This window comes from Labrus bergylta, chromosome 10 (genome assembly GCF_963930695.1).
Source record: "Labrus bergylta chromosome 10, fLabBer1.1, whole genome shotgun sequence".
In the NCBI taxonomy this organism is placed as follows: domain Eukaryota; kingdom Metazoa; phylum Chordata; class Actinopteri; order Labriformes; family Labridae; genus Labrus; species Labrus bergylta.
Genome location: NC_089204.1, coordinates 23,596,622 through 23,610,049, shown reverse-complemented (window position 1 = coordinate 23,610,049; position 13,428 = coordinate 23,596,622). Strand labels below are relative to the sequence as shown.

The 13,428-nt window shown below is 42.2% G+C and overlaps 2 protein-coding genes across 5 annotated transcripts; one reads left to right on the top strand and one right to left on the bottom strand.

Annotated features, from left to right (window-relative positions):
• Positions 1-584: 584 nt before the first annotated feature.
• On the bottom strand, positions 585-7,351 carry si:ch211-198a12.6 (uncharacterized protein LOC563253 homolog). Of its 4 annotated transcripts, none has more exons than XM_020648104.3 (2): positions 7,120-7,351; positions 585-4,151 (listed from the first exon to the last, which is right to left on the bottom strand). In XM_020648104.3, the coding sequence occupies exon 2, from the start codon at positions 4,028-4,030 to the stop codon at positions 2,375-2,377; it is 1,656 nt and encodes a 551-aa protein (XP_020503760.1). In that variant the 5' UTR covers positions 4,031-4,151; positions 7,120-7,351; the 3' UTR covers positions 585-2,374. The 4 variants fall into 4 exon arrangements, with proteins under 4 accessions (XP_020503760.1, XP_020503762.1, XP_029135932.1 ...); XM_020648106.3 differs by lacking the exon at positions 7,120-7,351 and adding an exon at positions 6,488-6,614; XM_029280099.2 differs by lacking the exon at positions 7,120-7,351 and adding an exon at positions 6,218-6,331.
• Positions 7,352-9,278: 1,927 nt separating this feature from the next.
• Positions 9,279-13,345, top strand: ftr14l (finTRIM family, member 14-like). The gene is made up of 7 exons (XM_020648117.3): positions 9,279-9,853; positions 10,190-10,285; positions 10,405-10,638; positions 10,746-10,905; positions 11,028-11,192; positions 11,697-11,833; positions 12,625-13,345. The coding sequence occupies exons 1-7, from the start codon at positions 9,455-9,457 to the stop codon at positions 13,006-13,008; spliced, it is 1,575 nt and encodes a 524-aa protein (XP_020503773.3). The 5' UTR covers positions 9,279-9,454; the 3' UTR covers positions 13,009-13,345.
• Positions 13,346-13,428: the final 83 nt, after the last annotated feature.

The following is a 13,428-nucleotide window of genomic DNA, read 5'->3' as shown; positions in this document are numbered from 1 at the left end:
ACCAGACATCCTTATGGACCCTGAGGGCAGATAAGCCATTCATCCTGAAGGTTACAATGATGGTATGAAAGACCTCCAGCTGTGAATGAAAGAAAACCAGCAGAGTATATGATAGTTTCCTGTCATTGTTTTTTTTAACACAGTTCCCATGAGTTTAACCCCACATAGATAACCCTTAAAACTAACTCAGCTGGAATGACAGCTTGAGTTGGTTTAATAGCCGAAGATGACAGTCCCAGACTTCACTGTTATAGCCTTAAGGACAATGAACCTATAATTTAAGTAAAAAAAAAAAAAAAGGCAGAGGGGCATAAATTCCTTTCCCACATCTTTCATCACTGTTGAATATATTTCACTACCATCCTGCTTGCTAGATTAGAAAAGAGTGACACCATGTGGACACATTAAGGAAGTGCAATTATGAGCGATGTTCCTGAGTTGCTCAGTCAAATATATCTGACGACTATTATTACTTAATATTGAGCCTTTACTCAAAAGCTACATGCTATCTACATAGAATACAAAAATGAGAGACATATGTCCTTTCTTTTTCTATACCAAACTCAATTGATTAAACACCACAGGAGAGTCAACAACCTTTATTTATCCATATATGTGCCACTCAGAAATTGGGAAGGTGTTACAGGATTTGCCCTTAAGAGAAGCCTATATGGATGATTTACAATTTCTTTCTACAATGAGGCCATTGACAAAAATGAAGGGGAAAGGAAATAAAGACAATATGGTCGTAACAGTGTAAACACATGGTAATATACACAAAAGCAACAAAAAAAAGCAACAGGTATCAGTGACATCAAATTAAAATGTAGGGTAAGTTAGTATGAATAAGAACAAAAGACGCCTGAAAAATCCCTAACTTTTTTTCTCAACAGCTCGGCATACATTTCTACATAGCATGCAATAAGGCACCTATCTAACACAAGGAAGAAAACTATGCTACAGTCTGAAGCACAACTGTTATCCAAATAAGAGAAAATATTGCTCACCATGTTCACTCCCATAAAAACTGTATATCTCTCATTCCCTTTCATATAACCCAAGCCATATCTAAAAAAATACATCAGTTTGTAAAAGATATTTTACACAGAACAGTAAATAGAGCGCAATCCATTAGAATTCAGGAAAAAATCTTTAAGTCTTGTAAAAGTGAGATAACCTCTTGTAGTCTTTTAGTACACACAACTTTATTTTTTTTTTCAGATCAAATTGTGAGAAGTCGCAGATCAACATGACTGAGTTACCTTTATTCAACACACAGGTAATTGAATTAGTATCTGAAGCATTTAAAGTGTGATTTTGCATTTCATGTACATTTGGTGCACAGGTACCAAAGGAAAATGCACAGTAAAAAATTAGGACACAGGTCATGTTGTTATATGCTACCCAGTAGGTTTTTTATTTTCTATTATGCATTTCCTCATGGCTAACTGCATGTCATAATAGAATTAGGGTGTCAGCCAGTATTGCTCTCTGTACAGTCTTTGCAGCAGTGCTAAACCATCTTAGACATGGAAGAAAACAACCTTATAAACATACAAGATGGCTCTTGTCTGATGGAGCCCAAATTCAAGAACAAGCTGGATGAGAACACCTGAAACCTGTTTATCTCCAACACTTAAAACAAATTAAAGTCATAAAAGAAAAAAAAAAAAAAAAAGGTGGCGACAAAGTGGATCTTTCTATCAAAAATGTAATCTTTTGGAACAGCACACTAGTCACCTATACATATATATAAAAGAAAAATCAATAAGTATTTACATTGGATTTCTGATGTTTGCTTCAAATGGGTTATGTGGGTGAAAAAGGACACATTTAAATTGAGACAACAGTTCACCAATTGTGTTGGTAGCATTGAATAAAGTTGCAGCTGAAAAGCGCAGGTGCCCACCTGAAGGTACATAAACTGAATTCTTTTATCAAAACGACTTATCAGAGGGTTAAGCAAATTTTCCCCGGGTAACAATTTTTTCACATCGATCGTCAATTTTGTTTTTTCCTTTAAAAGTGTTCAAAAGAGGTCCTGGAGCAAGTGAAGCACAATCACAAACAGGAAACAGAGGCTCCTTCACAATTTAATATCACCCTCTTTTTACTGAGCACAAAGTCCCGGGTTCAGCTCTGGATTAAAGATCACGTAGTCCTTTCCTTTTGAAGACTTGAGTGTTACTGTCCATTTAGTCTCAGCTGCTCCACTTTAACGTAGTAATTCGCTGTCCTGACCATTTTTGTCAATGGAAGTTGAACTGGTGTTTCCTGTGGTGTTCCAATATTAACGATGGGACCATTGTTAAAAGAGAAACAGGGTGTGGGAGCATGGATATTTGCACTTGCATGTCAGGGTGGGAGAAGGGGCTCACTGATCTACATGGATCCTGTGATGTCTGGAGAGCGAAGATGAATGGTTAAAGCCTTTTCCACACTGGGAGCACCTGTATGGTTTTTCAACAGACAGGGTGCGCTGTTTTGGGAAGGCGTTGTTAGGGAAACCCTTCCCTGTGGGAATGGTGGTGTACTGCTGCGGTTGTGGCGGCGGCGGTTGCGGCAGCTGCTGCTGTTGTTTGCCCTCCAAGTGGACTCTCTGATGCCGAGCCAGGGAGGAGGAGTGATTGAATCTTTTGCCACAGTGAGCGCACGTATAACTCTTTCCCTCAGAGTGGACTCTTTGGTGCCGGGACAGGGAAGAGGAATGATTGAAGCCCTTGTCACAGTGGTGGCACATGTAGGGCTTGTCTCCCTGCTGGTGCACCCGCTGCTTGGGGGGAGTGCCGTAGGACAGGGTTTTTCCAGGCTGAGGAGGAGAAAACACTGGGTTCTGCAGGTGGGTCTTGTGGTGGCGAGAGAGAGAAGATGAATGATTGAAGCCCTTGTTACAATGTCTGCAGGTGTAGGGCTTCCCTCCGGCATGGACTTGCTGGTGCTTCTTCAGATGACGTTTACGGACAAAGCTCTTCCTGCACATGTTGCATTTGTATGGCTTCTCACCCGAGTGGATCCTCTGGTGCTCTCTCAGAGTGGCAGCTGCAGCAAAACACTTTCCACATTGTGCGCACCGGTGGGGTTTGTCGCCGAGCACAACAGCAGCGTGAGTCTTCTGGTGCTGCTTCAGGTTGGAAGTTGTAGCGAAGCCTTTGCCACATTGGCCACAGGTATATGGCTTCTCACGTGCATGGACCTCCTGATGTTTTTTCAGATGCCTCCTCCGGACAAAGCTCTTCCTGCATTGGGTGCACTTGTAGGGTTTATCCTCTGAATGCATCTTCATGTGCTCTCTCAGGGTGATGGCAGCTGCAAAGCTCTTACCACACTCTGAGCATCTGTGCGGCTTGTCTGGTAAATGAATCATCTGATGGGACTTGAGGCTGAAGGCATCAATAACATCTTTGCCCATAATATCAACTCCAGGGGGAACATAGGGCTTTTCTTTCATGTGAATCTTCATGTGCTGCTTAAGGCTGGCCTCCACAGCAAAGCTCTCACCACAGTGGACACAGATGTAAGGGTTAAGGTCCTTGTGTATCTCAAAATGCTGGTGAAGATCAGCTATGCTGCCGAAAATCTCTCCACACTCGTTGCACTGCAGACCATGAGCTTCATGTATGATCACACCATTCTCGGATTCCACTGTCAACTCCCCACCATGGTCAGACTCAACTTTTACCACGTGTTCGCTTTCCGCCTTGAGCAGCACCTCGCCCAGCAGAGCCTCACTCCCTGATGTCTTGATCTCTGCTCCTGTGAAACAGTGCATCTCGCCATGTTCCACCTTTATGTAATCATGGTCTGTTTCAGCTACAATTGCATCCACACAGGCTACAGCTCCGAGCCCTTCTCCCAGCCCCTGGATCTTTAAGTCTGAGCCATGGATCTCCAGCTCTAATCCACGCTTTTCTTCAGTCATGATTTCGGTTTCTGCTCCATAATGAAGGTCGACATGGCTGTGGGCTATGACACACTCCGACCCAAGCGTGTCAAGGCCGGGTGTGTCACATTCAGTCTCTGACTCGGCCATGAGAACACACTCTAGCCCCACGACCTCCGTTTTTTGGCCGGACGATAACTCAAATAAGAATCGGGGGTATAAAGTTGTTGTTGTTCAAGGCAGCGCTGGTGCTGTTGTTTGTAAGCAAATCCTGCAAAAGATGAAGAACAAGAGACACTTTGAATTACTTTTTTTTCCACTCAAAAAGAAATTAGCTAGCAAATCAGTTGTACCAAACACAAATAAAATAAAATATGATGTTGCATGTTCTACACAATATCCTCAACCTCACATGTCTTAGGGTAGGTTTCTTGAGACATATTTGTAACCTCAATCTCAAGACATACTTGTTACCTCAATCGCACGGCAGAGGAAAAGAATAAACCACGTTTGACATCTAAATCCAACTGGCAGAAAGTAGACAATATTGACAACACTATTAATATTTCTTCTTTGACACCAAGCTGCTGCGTTGACATCTAGGCATACATAAAAAGATGTCTGTATGAAAGGATAAGCAATAACAATACTGTCACAGAAATATTTAAATATCCTAACATTAATGATTCACAAATAAATTTTAATTGATCACTGTTGAGTCTATTCTAAAAATCTTGAAAGACAATGACTCAATGACTGATGATGGCAACCGACTCCCCTGTAAGTAAGGACAGAAGACATTTAAACTTTAGCCTGAGCTGCATATATCAAACTGTATTTTGCACCTGTATATTTGCACACTTGACTGCTTTTTTATAATAATTCTGTGTTTATCTATCATACTATGCACTGGCAGAGCTAGTATTTTGTACTGTTATCTACGAGTAACAGCTACTAATGCACATGAACCATCCATACCACTTTTTTTTTATCCTGGCTATGTATTGTGGGCTCATGTTTTTTGTATGGGTGGGATATGTATATATATATGTTGTGTTGTGTGTTTGAATGTATGTTGGCACACCTAAATTTCCCTGCTGGGATCAAGAAAGTAAATCTTATCTCTGTGTAAAAGATATATACGACACAAGTTTGCAACCCATGACCCTCTGGAGAAGGAGCCCTAACAAAATATCAATTAGTTGATGCCAAAACAGCAAAAGGCAAAGCTTGTTGGCGCACAGCAAATTATTATAAATGTGATAAAGGAGTTCATTTATACAGTAAAGATGATTTAATCTGTTCGAGGTTGATGTCTCCAGCACACTTGACGTTTTAAAACTTCTGCAGCATTATTTCACTAAAATGTTGCATTTAAAGTGAAACATGCATTAGGGTAGTATGTTACAGTGCACTGCAAGTTCTCCATTAGTGTTTTTAAAATGTATTTTCCCCCACATAGCCTCTCAAACAACAACAACATGCTCGACTTTAGCGTGCTAAATTACCAATTTGCTTGCTAAGTTTAGCTTAACCCCGGTGGCTAGCAGGATTGATAATATCAAGTTGGACCCAACAACATCATGCTCAAAAGCTGCTCTATTCTAAATTTAATCCCCCACCCCACCCCAACCCCCAAAGTCACAGCCTGCAGGGCCTGCACAATGCAGCTGCGCACTTCCCTTAAAAATGTTTAACATTACGAACAAATCAAGAAAATGTTAAGACACTTCCACGACCAGTTTGTTATTAAAAACAGAACCTGACTGCTAGCCTTCAACGTCGTGGCTACAAATAGCCTCCATAGCCGCTAGTTAGCTGGCTATGGTGGCGAAGGGGGAGACCTGGTTACCGACAAAACAAGCGTCGTGTTAGCTGCTAATATGTTTCACCGATTTTTAGCCCGCTAACTAGCTCATTAGCAGCGCGCAGGTGGGGTTTAAAACTGTAACAACGTGGGTTAAATACTCACATTTAAGTGACTGTTAGGTTAACGGGCGATGCTCGACACACACACACTCTACAGACGCGGAAACCCTTCTCCTTGCGCGTTGGGAGTATTAACAGGCCATCTTGTTGTGTGCCACACCAGCAACTTCCAGTTAGCCAAAAAAGATTACATGCTCGCCTAAGATGGCTGCCGCGGAGCTAACGTTAGCCACGTTAGCATCCGCCCCTTCTTTTAAAAACACACACACACTTCTACTGCCGCTGCTTTTTTTTTTTTTAGAGGGACGTGTGAGTTGGAGGGGGGGGCAACACACACAAAGTAGGTTATTAAATAAAGAAAGAAGCGTAAAGCAAACCGGAGAAGCCGTGTAAACTCTTGACTTTTACCCAGAGATGTAGGCCTGATGGTTCGGGGAGGTGTTAGCACGCTACAGAGCCACATCACTTAGCTGAAACAAAGATGGCTAACCGAGCGGGGCGACGGATGCTGCCGTTCAAGGTGTGGGGGGGGGGGGAGAAAAGCCCGGGAAATTTAGACTTCGCATTTGAATCCACACTAATCTAATGACAAATCTAGTTTTTAAAACACATAATTAAAGCTTTCCACTGCAGAATAAGAGCTGCTGCAGAGGGCAGCGCGGAGCTCCGCGTACAGACCTTGCAGTCCCCTCTCTTCTCCTCTTGCAGACTCACACACTCCCAATGGCGGCCTTGCTTGCTTCCTTGTGTTAGCAGCTATCCAGGCGAGCTTGTTGGCTACATAGCTTTCGGTGCCAAGCTAACAACCGAGCTAACACGGCTACAGCCAAAGCTTTCCCCCCGCACCCCCCTTAGTTTCTGACTTCAGAAGATGAGTTTTTATAAAACGCTGCATCCCGACCATGCTGGACCTGGTTTTGGTCCTCCCCCCCCTCTTCCTTCCCCCTCCGCATGTAGGACGATGATTACTTTACTTTATGGTTCTGCCTCAAAAAATACAGCCTGGATGTTGATCAGAAAGCACATAAATAAAACCTCCTTGTGGCAGTAACGTTATGTGTTTGTGTGGTTTCTCCCCCCCCCCCCAGCAGAAGAACACAAAGCTGAAACCAGTACGAGTCCAGGCCTGTATTTTTCCATTACAAAGTTGGTGCCATCAGAAGTAATTGCCCCGCAAATGTAGTGCCCCGCAAAAAAAAAAAAAATCGCAACCAAAAGATGTTACTACTACTTATTAACAGATTAAAGTTACATTTGAACGATGAGAAAACGCATCATAAATGTACACAACAACACACATGCGCACCCACCTTTGTGTTCTTGATTGCAGAAGAAAAGAAAAAAGAAAGAGAGAAACTGTTTGATTGCTTCAAACTCTCAGAAGGGGCTTTGCAAGCTGTTGTGAGCCTCGGTAAAAAACCGCTGTGTATGTGTGTGTGTATGAGTGTGTGTGAGTGAGTGTGTTTCTTCTTCCTCTCTCTCTCTCTCTCTCTCTCTCCCTCTCTCGCTCGGTCTCTGCGTGTGTAGCTGGCGCCACAGCTCATCTGGCGCCAACGTTGGACGACCGACGCACTTTAGCGAAAGCTACTGTTGTCGTTTCAATGAAGCCCTGGTGCTACTGTCGCCCCCTGCCGCCTCGGAGTGGTGCACGCAAAAAAAAAAAAAAATGTGTGTGTGTGTATTTGAAGTTTGGGCGAGCATAAAGCAATTGTTGGAAAGTAAATTACAGTAAAAGTTAAAACAAAAATCCCTTCTCAATTTAAGGCCCTTCCCTTTTTTTTTTAAATCTAATTATCTGTCTGGGGAGTGAAGAAAGAAAGAGGAAAACTAATTAGGAACGCTGGTTAGAGGGCCCCCTCTTTATTTTTGCCTGGGACCCCAACAGACCCTCGGATCACCACTGGTCATTGCAATGCAGACTTTGTTTATAACTTAAGTTTATTTTTTTTTTATTTTTTTAATACAATACAATCGTCATTATGTTATGTAACAAGTAAGGGAAGAAGCAGTTTAAGTGAATTAAATAAGTGAATGTGATGTCTTCCATATAAAATAGGAGGTCATTGCCCGAGGCGCTGCATGTCAATAGGCCCCAGGCCACTAGGGGGCCCCCGACGGCTGACAAACTTTAAAACACGCCATTGTCTCAAATTGTGCAAATTTTGCAATGGCAGTGGGAAACCTCCCTAAGGGGGCCCCGTCTGATAGCACTCACTCTCAATGCCCTGCTAAGCATTGCATGCATTCAGTGGCGAATCTAGAGTCTGTGGGGGCCCCTCCAACCAGCATTAATCGTCATTATGTTAAAAATAATCTGACACCTACGGCTACTTTAAGTGACCAACGTAAATTTTCAAGGAATATCGGAACGTGTAGCAGTGCAACAACATTGAGTACTGTCAGATGGGGCCCCCAGGGAGGTTTCCTACCGTCATTGTAAAATGTGCACATTCTGAGCCACTGCTATGGTTAAAAGTGTGTCAGTCCTCGAGGGGCCCCTACTGGCCAGGGGGCCCAAGCAGTTGCCTGCCTTGCCTGTTGACAAAGCAGCACCTCTGCATGCATTATTGCTGTGAAAACCAAAATTTGTCAATAAAGGAAAATGAAGAAGAGGAATTATCTGTCTGGGAGTGAAGAAAGAAAGAGGAAATTAAGTGAGAACGCTGGTTAGAGGGCCCCCACTTTACTTTTGCCTGGGACCCCAACAGACCCTAGGATCACCACTGGTCATTGCAAGAGTTTGATCATTTCTTAAGTTTAGTTTTTTTTTTTTAGTACAACGGCACCGCCTTTTATCACGGTTTTCAAATGCTTTGAGGAGAATTATCATCTAGTTTAGTCATGTGTAGTCAAGTTATAACGCGTAACACACTAGTGCTGGTTATTTTAGAGGACAAAGAGACTGTACAGGAGTAAACATTTAATGCAGTAGTAAATTAATCCCACAAGAGGATGCTGTTCTCCTCCGTGTCCAGTGTTGGTGAATGTACTGTTAGTAATGAAAGCACATGTTTTACTTGTCAAGGAAAGAAACAGACTAGATGTGATGTTGAGTCAAAGACAACAAAGTGAAGGTCTGATGGGGTTGTCAAAATTAAATCCAATTTAGTTAAGATAGATAGATCTATAGATAGGAACTTTATTAATTGGTTGGGAAGGTTCCCTCACATACAAAAAATAAAAACACTGTATGCAGTAGCATCAATAGATATTTCTACAAATGTATATACAGATTTATATAGTTAAGACATACTTCTGACTTGTCCCTACCTACCTGACTATCTACGTCAATAAGGTCTTTTTGTTTGAATACTTTCATCTTTTCCTCTCCTTTGACTCAGCCCTCTTTGTTTCAGGCAGCATATTTGTTGTAACACCCATTCTCTGTCAATTAAACTCCCAACCAGTAATACTGGTTTTACAGTGAGAGTTGACCACATAGCTAACATTCTGTCACAGGTAGTGTCAGTCACACAGTTTCACTGGAGCTGTTCACATCACCAACTCTTTTTTCTCTGTGGATAAGTTGTTCTGCGCTCAAGACTTTTCTTTAGCTTTTTGAACCCTGTATTTGATTGAGAACTTGACACACTGCTGCTGAGCTTGGTCACCTGGGGACTCTTTTTTTTCTAACTCCAGTTAAAAATGTCTCACAATGGCACTCTGGATCTGGACAGATCCAACAATGGGGAGAGGGCTCGCCGCTCCACCAGCAGAAACCAGCCCAGAACCCAGGCTAAGAGCGGGGATGTTTTGTGTGACTTCTGCACCACCAGGAAGCAGAAGGCAGAAAAATCCTGCTACGTGTGCCTGGCATCCTACTGCGAGACACACCTGCAGTCTCACTACGAGTACCCTGCCCTGATGAAGCACAAGCTGGTCAAAGCTACAGGTCAGATGAGGGAGAAGGTCTGTGCCCAGCATGACAAACTGCTGGAGGCTTTTTGTCGCACTGATCAGACATCGGTGTGTGTTCTGTGCATGATGGACGAACACAAGCACCATGACATCGTACCAGCTGGAACCGAGAGGACTGAGAAACAAGTGAGTGGTGAAAACAATCTGTCAATCTCTCTGTCTCGCTTTCTATCGCTTCTTCTGGGCACATCTGGTTGTGGCAGAGGAAGTTTACTTACCATTGTTGCCAAGTGTTTTCTATTGGTGGGTTAATGTTGTATCTCTGTAAATAATGTCACAAACAGTGAAGTCTAGATCTGCACTTTATGTACAGGGTCATGAGACTATTTATGTTGAGATATGGGGCTTTGTAAATGAACAAAAAAATATTGATTGACTGAAGATATTTGATTTGAAAGGTTGTTTACTCTGAGGCTAATAGAAACATAGAAAATTCCACTTTTAACTTCATTTCCTCTACAGAAACAACTTGGTACAACCCTGCATAAGTCTCAACAGAGGATCGACCAGAGGATTAAGAAGTGGCAGGATCTCCGACAATCTGTTGAATCAGTCAAAGTATGTAAAACAAGTCGCTAAAAACATGAAAATGAGGTTACCTGGCTTGAAAAAAAAACTGCTCTCCATCCCTATTTTAACAAACTCTCGCTCTGTCTCTTTCTCATGTTTCCCATCAGCACTCTGCTCAGACGGTCCTAGAGGAAAACGAGCGGATCTTCACGGAGCTTCTGCTTTCCATCGAGAGAAAGTACAATGAAGTCAAGGAGATGATCCGCTCCCATGAAAGGACAACAGTGACTCGGGGGGAGTTACTGCTGGACCGTTTGGAGGAAGAGATCACTCTGCTGAGAAAGAGACACAATGACCTTGAGAAGCTCTCACACACTGATGACCACATACACTTTCTGCAGGTGTGGTTGGTCTCTATCTAGGACCTCAGCCAAGAAAACAGTGGTACTCTGCAATGTCTCGGCTATTTTCAAAATATAATGTCTCGTCTTTTGTTCTTGTCTTTCAGAGCTGGCAGTCTCTATCAGGCCCCTCTGGATATGAAGACCTCAACAGCATCAATGTTGCCCCCAATTACTCCTTCGATGCTACCAAGAGAGCCATTGCAGCACTGAAACTACAAGTGGAAGAAGTCAGCAAGACAGAAATGAGCAAAATCTCAGGAACAGGTGGACACATTCATCTTTCTTAATCTACAGAATCCTTAATGTCTCTCCAAGGGAGGGTTGGTCTTTTGTCTGCTGTTGTTTGCGTGATGCTTATGCTGCGATTTGTGTGTGTTTGTTTATAGTGAAGGACGTCTACATCGTACAAGAAGGTGAGACAAAGACGGGGAGGGAATCGATTCTAAGGGACGAGCAGCCAAGAGAACAATCAAGAACAAGAGAGGAACCGAGAACAATAGAAATACCAAGGATAAGAGAAGAACCAAGGACAAGGGAAGATTTCCTACAGTGTGAGTACTATATTTCAATCTATTTCTTTTGCTTCTTTTGTTTTTCTTTTTAATCTCAGTACCTCATCGCCAGAAACCTGGCAATACTTCTTCAGCCTTGTCCAACTCCAGCTATAGGTGTATTCTCATTGTTCACGATATAATAGTATGTATGCAGTGGTTGTATTAAATAGAAGGAAAGTCTCCATAACAAAAGGAAAGGCCAAACTACCAGGTGAAATGACTGAAAAGAGAATTGCGCAAGTAATGCTGCCTGTAGAACAGGTTTGGTGAAATGTAAGAAAGCAAACTAACAGTGAGGTTTAACTGAGTAAACACAGGTGTTCTTGTCTTTGCTGGGTGATCACAAGACTTTCCTTCAATGTTGAAGTTAAAATGTAACAAAACAAACTCATAGAAACTTCTTTTATACTAAGAGACAGAAAACCAAAATATATGGTGACATTAAATTTGAAATCGAGACAACTACATGAATCATAATGTCGTCGTCCTGCATTATTTTAGATGCCTGCCAGCTGCTTCTGGAAGTCAACAGTGTCCACCCCAACCTCCACCTCTCTGAGGGAAATCGAACAGTAACGATGAAGAATGAGCCAAAGAACTACCCGGACCACCCCGAACGATTCGACCACTGGCAGCAGGTGAGGATTTACTGCCTGACAGTCACGTTATGTTGTTACTGCAAAGAGAGGAGAGGTTAATCTGTTCTTCATGAATCACATGAAAATGGGGGCACACCAAATCCTTATAAAGACTTTGGATTAAAATGTGCCTTCATTGTACGATAAGGACCTTGCCATAATAAAAAATGATTGTATTTGGGTTTTTTTCACTTTATAGTTTAGTTTTTCTTCTCTCACTTGTGTACATTTTTTTTTACATGTCTTTATGGTGGTATTCATTCCCTAATCTGACCTTCATTTTTGAACTCTGAAAATTTGTATTGTGTTCCCCAATGCAAACTCAGATGTAAAAAAAAATCAGGTTCCTTGAGGCTGTGGAAGTAGTGCACTAGCTTCATGTTTTTCTTATCTTTTTCATTTATTAGGTTTTTTATTATGTGGGGCGGCTGAGGTTTAGTGGTCGAATCCTTTGTCTCAAACATTGAAGGTCGGGGGTTCTATGTCCACAGCTACTCGAGCCACGTGCTGAAGTGTCCTTGGGCAAGAGAATGAACCCTATTGCTCGTGCTGCAATGTGAACGTGTATGAATAGGATTAGTTAATACTGATGGTCACTTTACATACAGCCTCTGCCATCAGTGTGTGAATGAGGTGTGAATGTGAATCGCATTGCATCATATTGTATCGTATCTTGCTGGATGAAGCGAGTGAGTTTTCAATAGGAGTTATGTAATCTTAATTCATGTATTAGGAATCCTTCTTTCAACCATTTTTTTTTTTAATGTTTGATTTCCCCGATTTTCTTCCAGGTTTTGTGCAGGGAGGGTGTGAGTGGTTCGCGTTGTTACTGGGAGGTGGACTGGAGGGGAACAGAGATAGACGTGGCTGTCGCCTACAGGGGGATCCGTCGAAAAGGAAATGGCAATGAATGCAGCTTGGGCTGGAACGACAAGTCCTGGAGTTTGTATTGCTCTGACTCCAAGGTGTCCATTGTGCACAATAATAAGAGCAGAGATATCGCAGCTCCAGTGCCACTTCGTATCGGCGTCTACTTGGATCATGCAGCAGGAACACTTGCATTTTATAGTGTCTCTGATGGCATGCAGCTCCTGCAGAAGGTCCAGACTACGTTTACTGAACCACTCTACCCTGCATTCAGTGTGTGGGGCTTTGGTACGACTATAAGGCTGTAGAGACTAGAGATTGTTCCTCTCAGTTCCATCATATTACAAAATATTCTCAATATGAAATTAGACTTGTTTGTTTTACATCCTTGTAAAAGTAGTTTCGCTTATTTATGATGTGTTGTCAGAGTGGTTTTCAACATCCCATTTAACTGTTTTTGTTCTCTTGCTCACTTATCTTTGTTCTGGGGCAATTTAGTCTGCAGAAAGTCAGATAAAAACTGTACAGCATTTGATTACCATGTCATTTTCTTGATGTTTCTTGTTTTTTTTAAGTTGAAGCATGCATTATATTTCTGTTGTAAATCATCTGTGAAATTAAATCCTATAGTTTCAAAAGTACAAAGGGTATTTTTTTTTTGTTGTCTTATTTGGCAACTTGAAATATGGACCAGCACAAGAAAGCTGTCTCTGGTTCTGTTCAGGCAC

Excerpts from the sequence above, each read along its gene's own strand:
- si:ch211-198a12.6 (XM_020648104.3), bottom strand. The coding sequence starts at position 4,030 with ATGGCCGAGTCAGAGACTGAATGTGACACACCCGGCCTTGACACGCTT.
- ftr14l (XM_020648117.3), top strand. The coding sequence starts at position 9,455 with ATGTCTCACAATGGCACTCTGGATCTGGACAGATCCAACAATGGGGAG. Across the intron at positions 9,854-10,189 it reads CCGAGAGGACTGAGAAACAA|AAACAACTTGGTACAACCCT; the intron begins GTGAGTGGTGAA and ends TTTCCTCTACAG. Across the intron at positions 10,286-10,404 it reads AATCTGTTGAATCAGTCAAA|CACTCTGCTCAGACGGTCCT; the intron begins GTATGTAAAACA and ends GTTTCCCATCAG.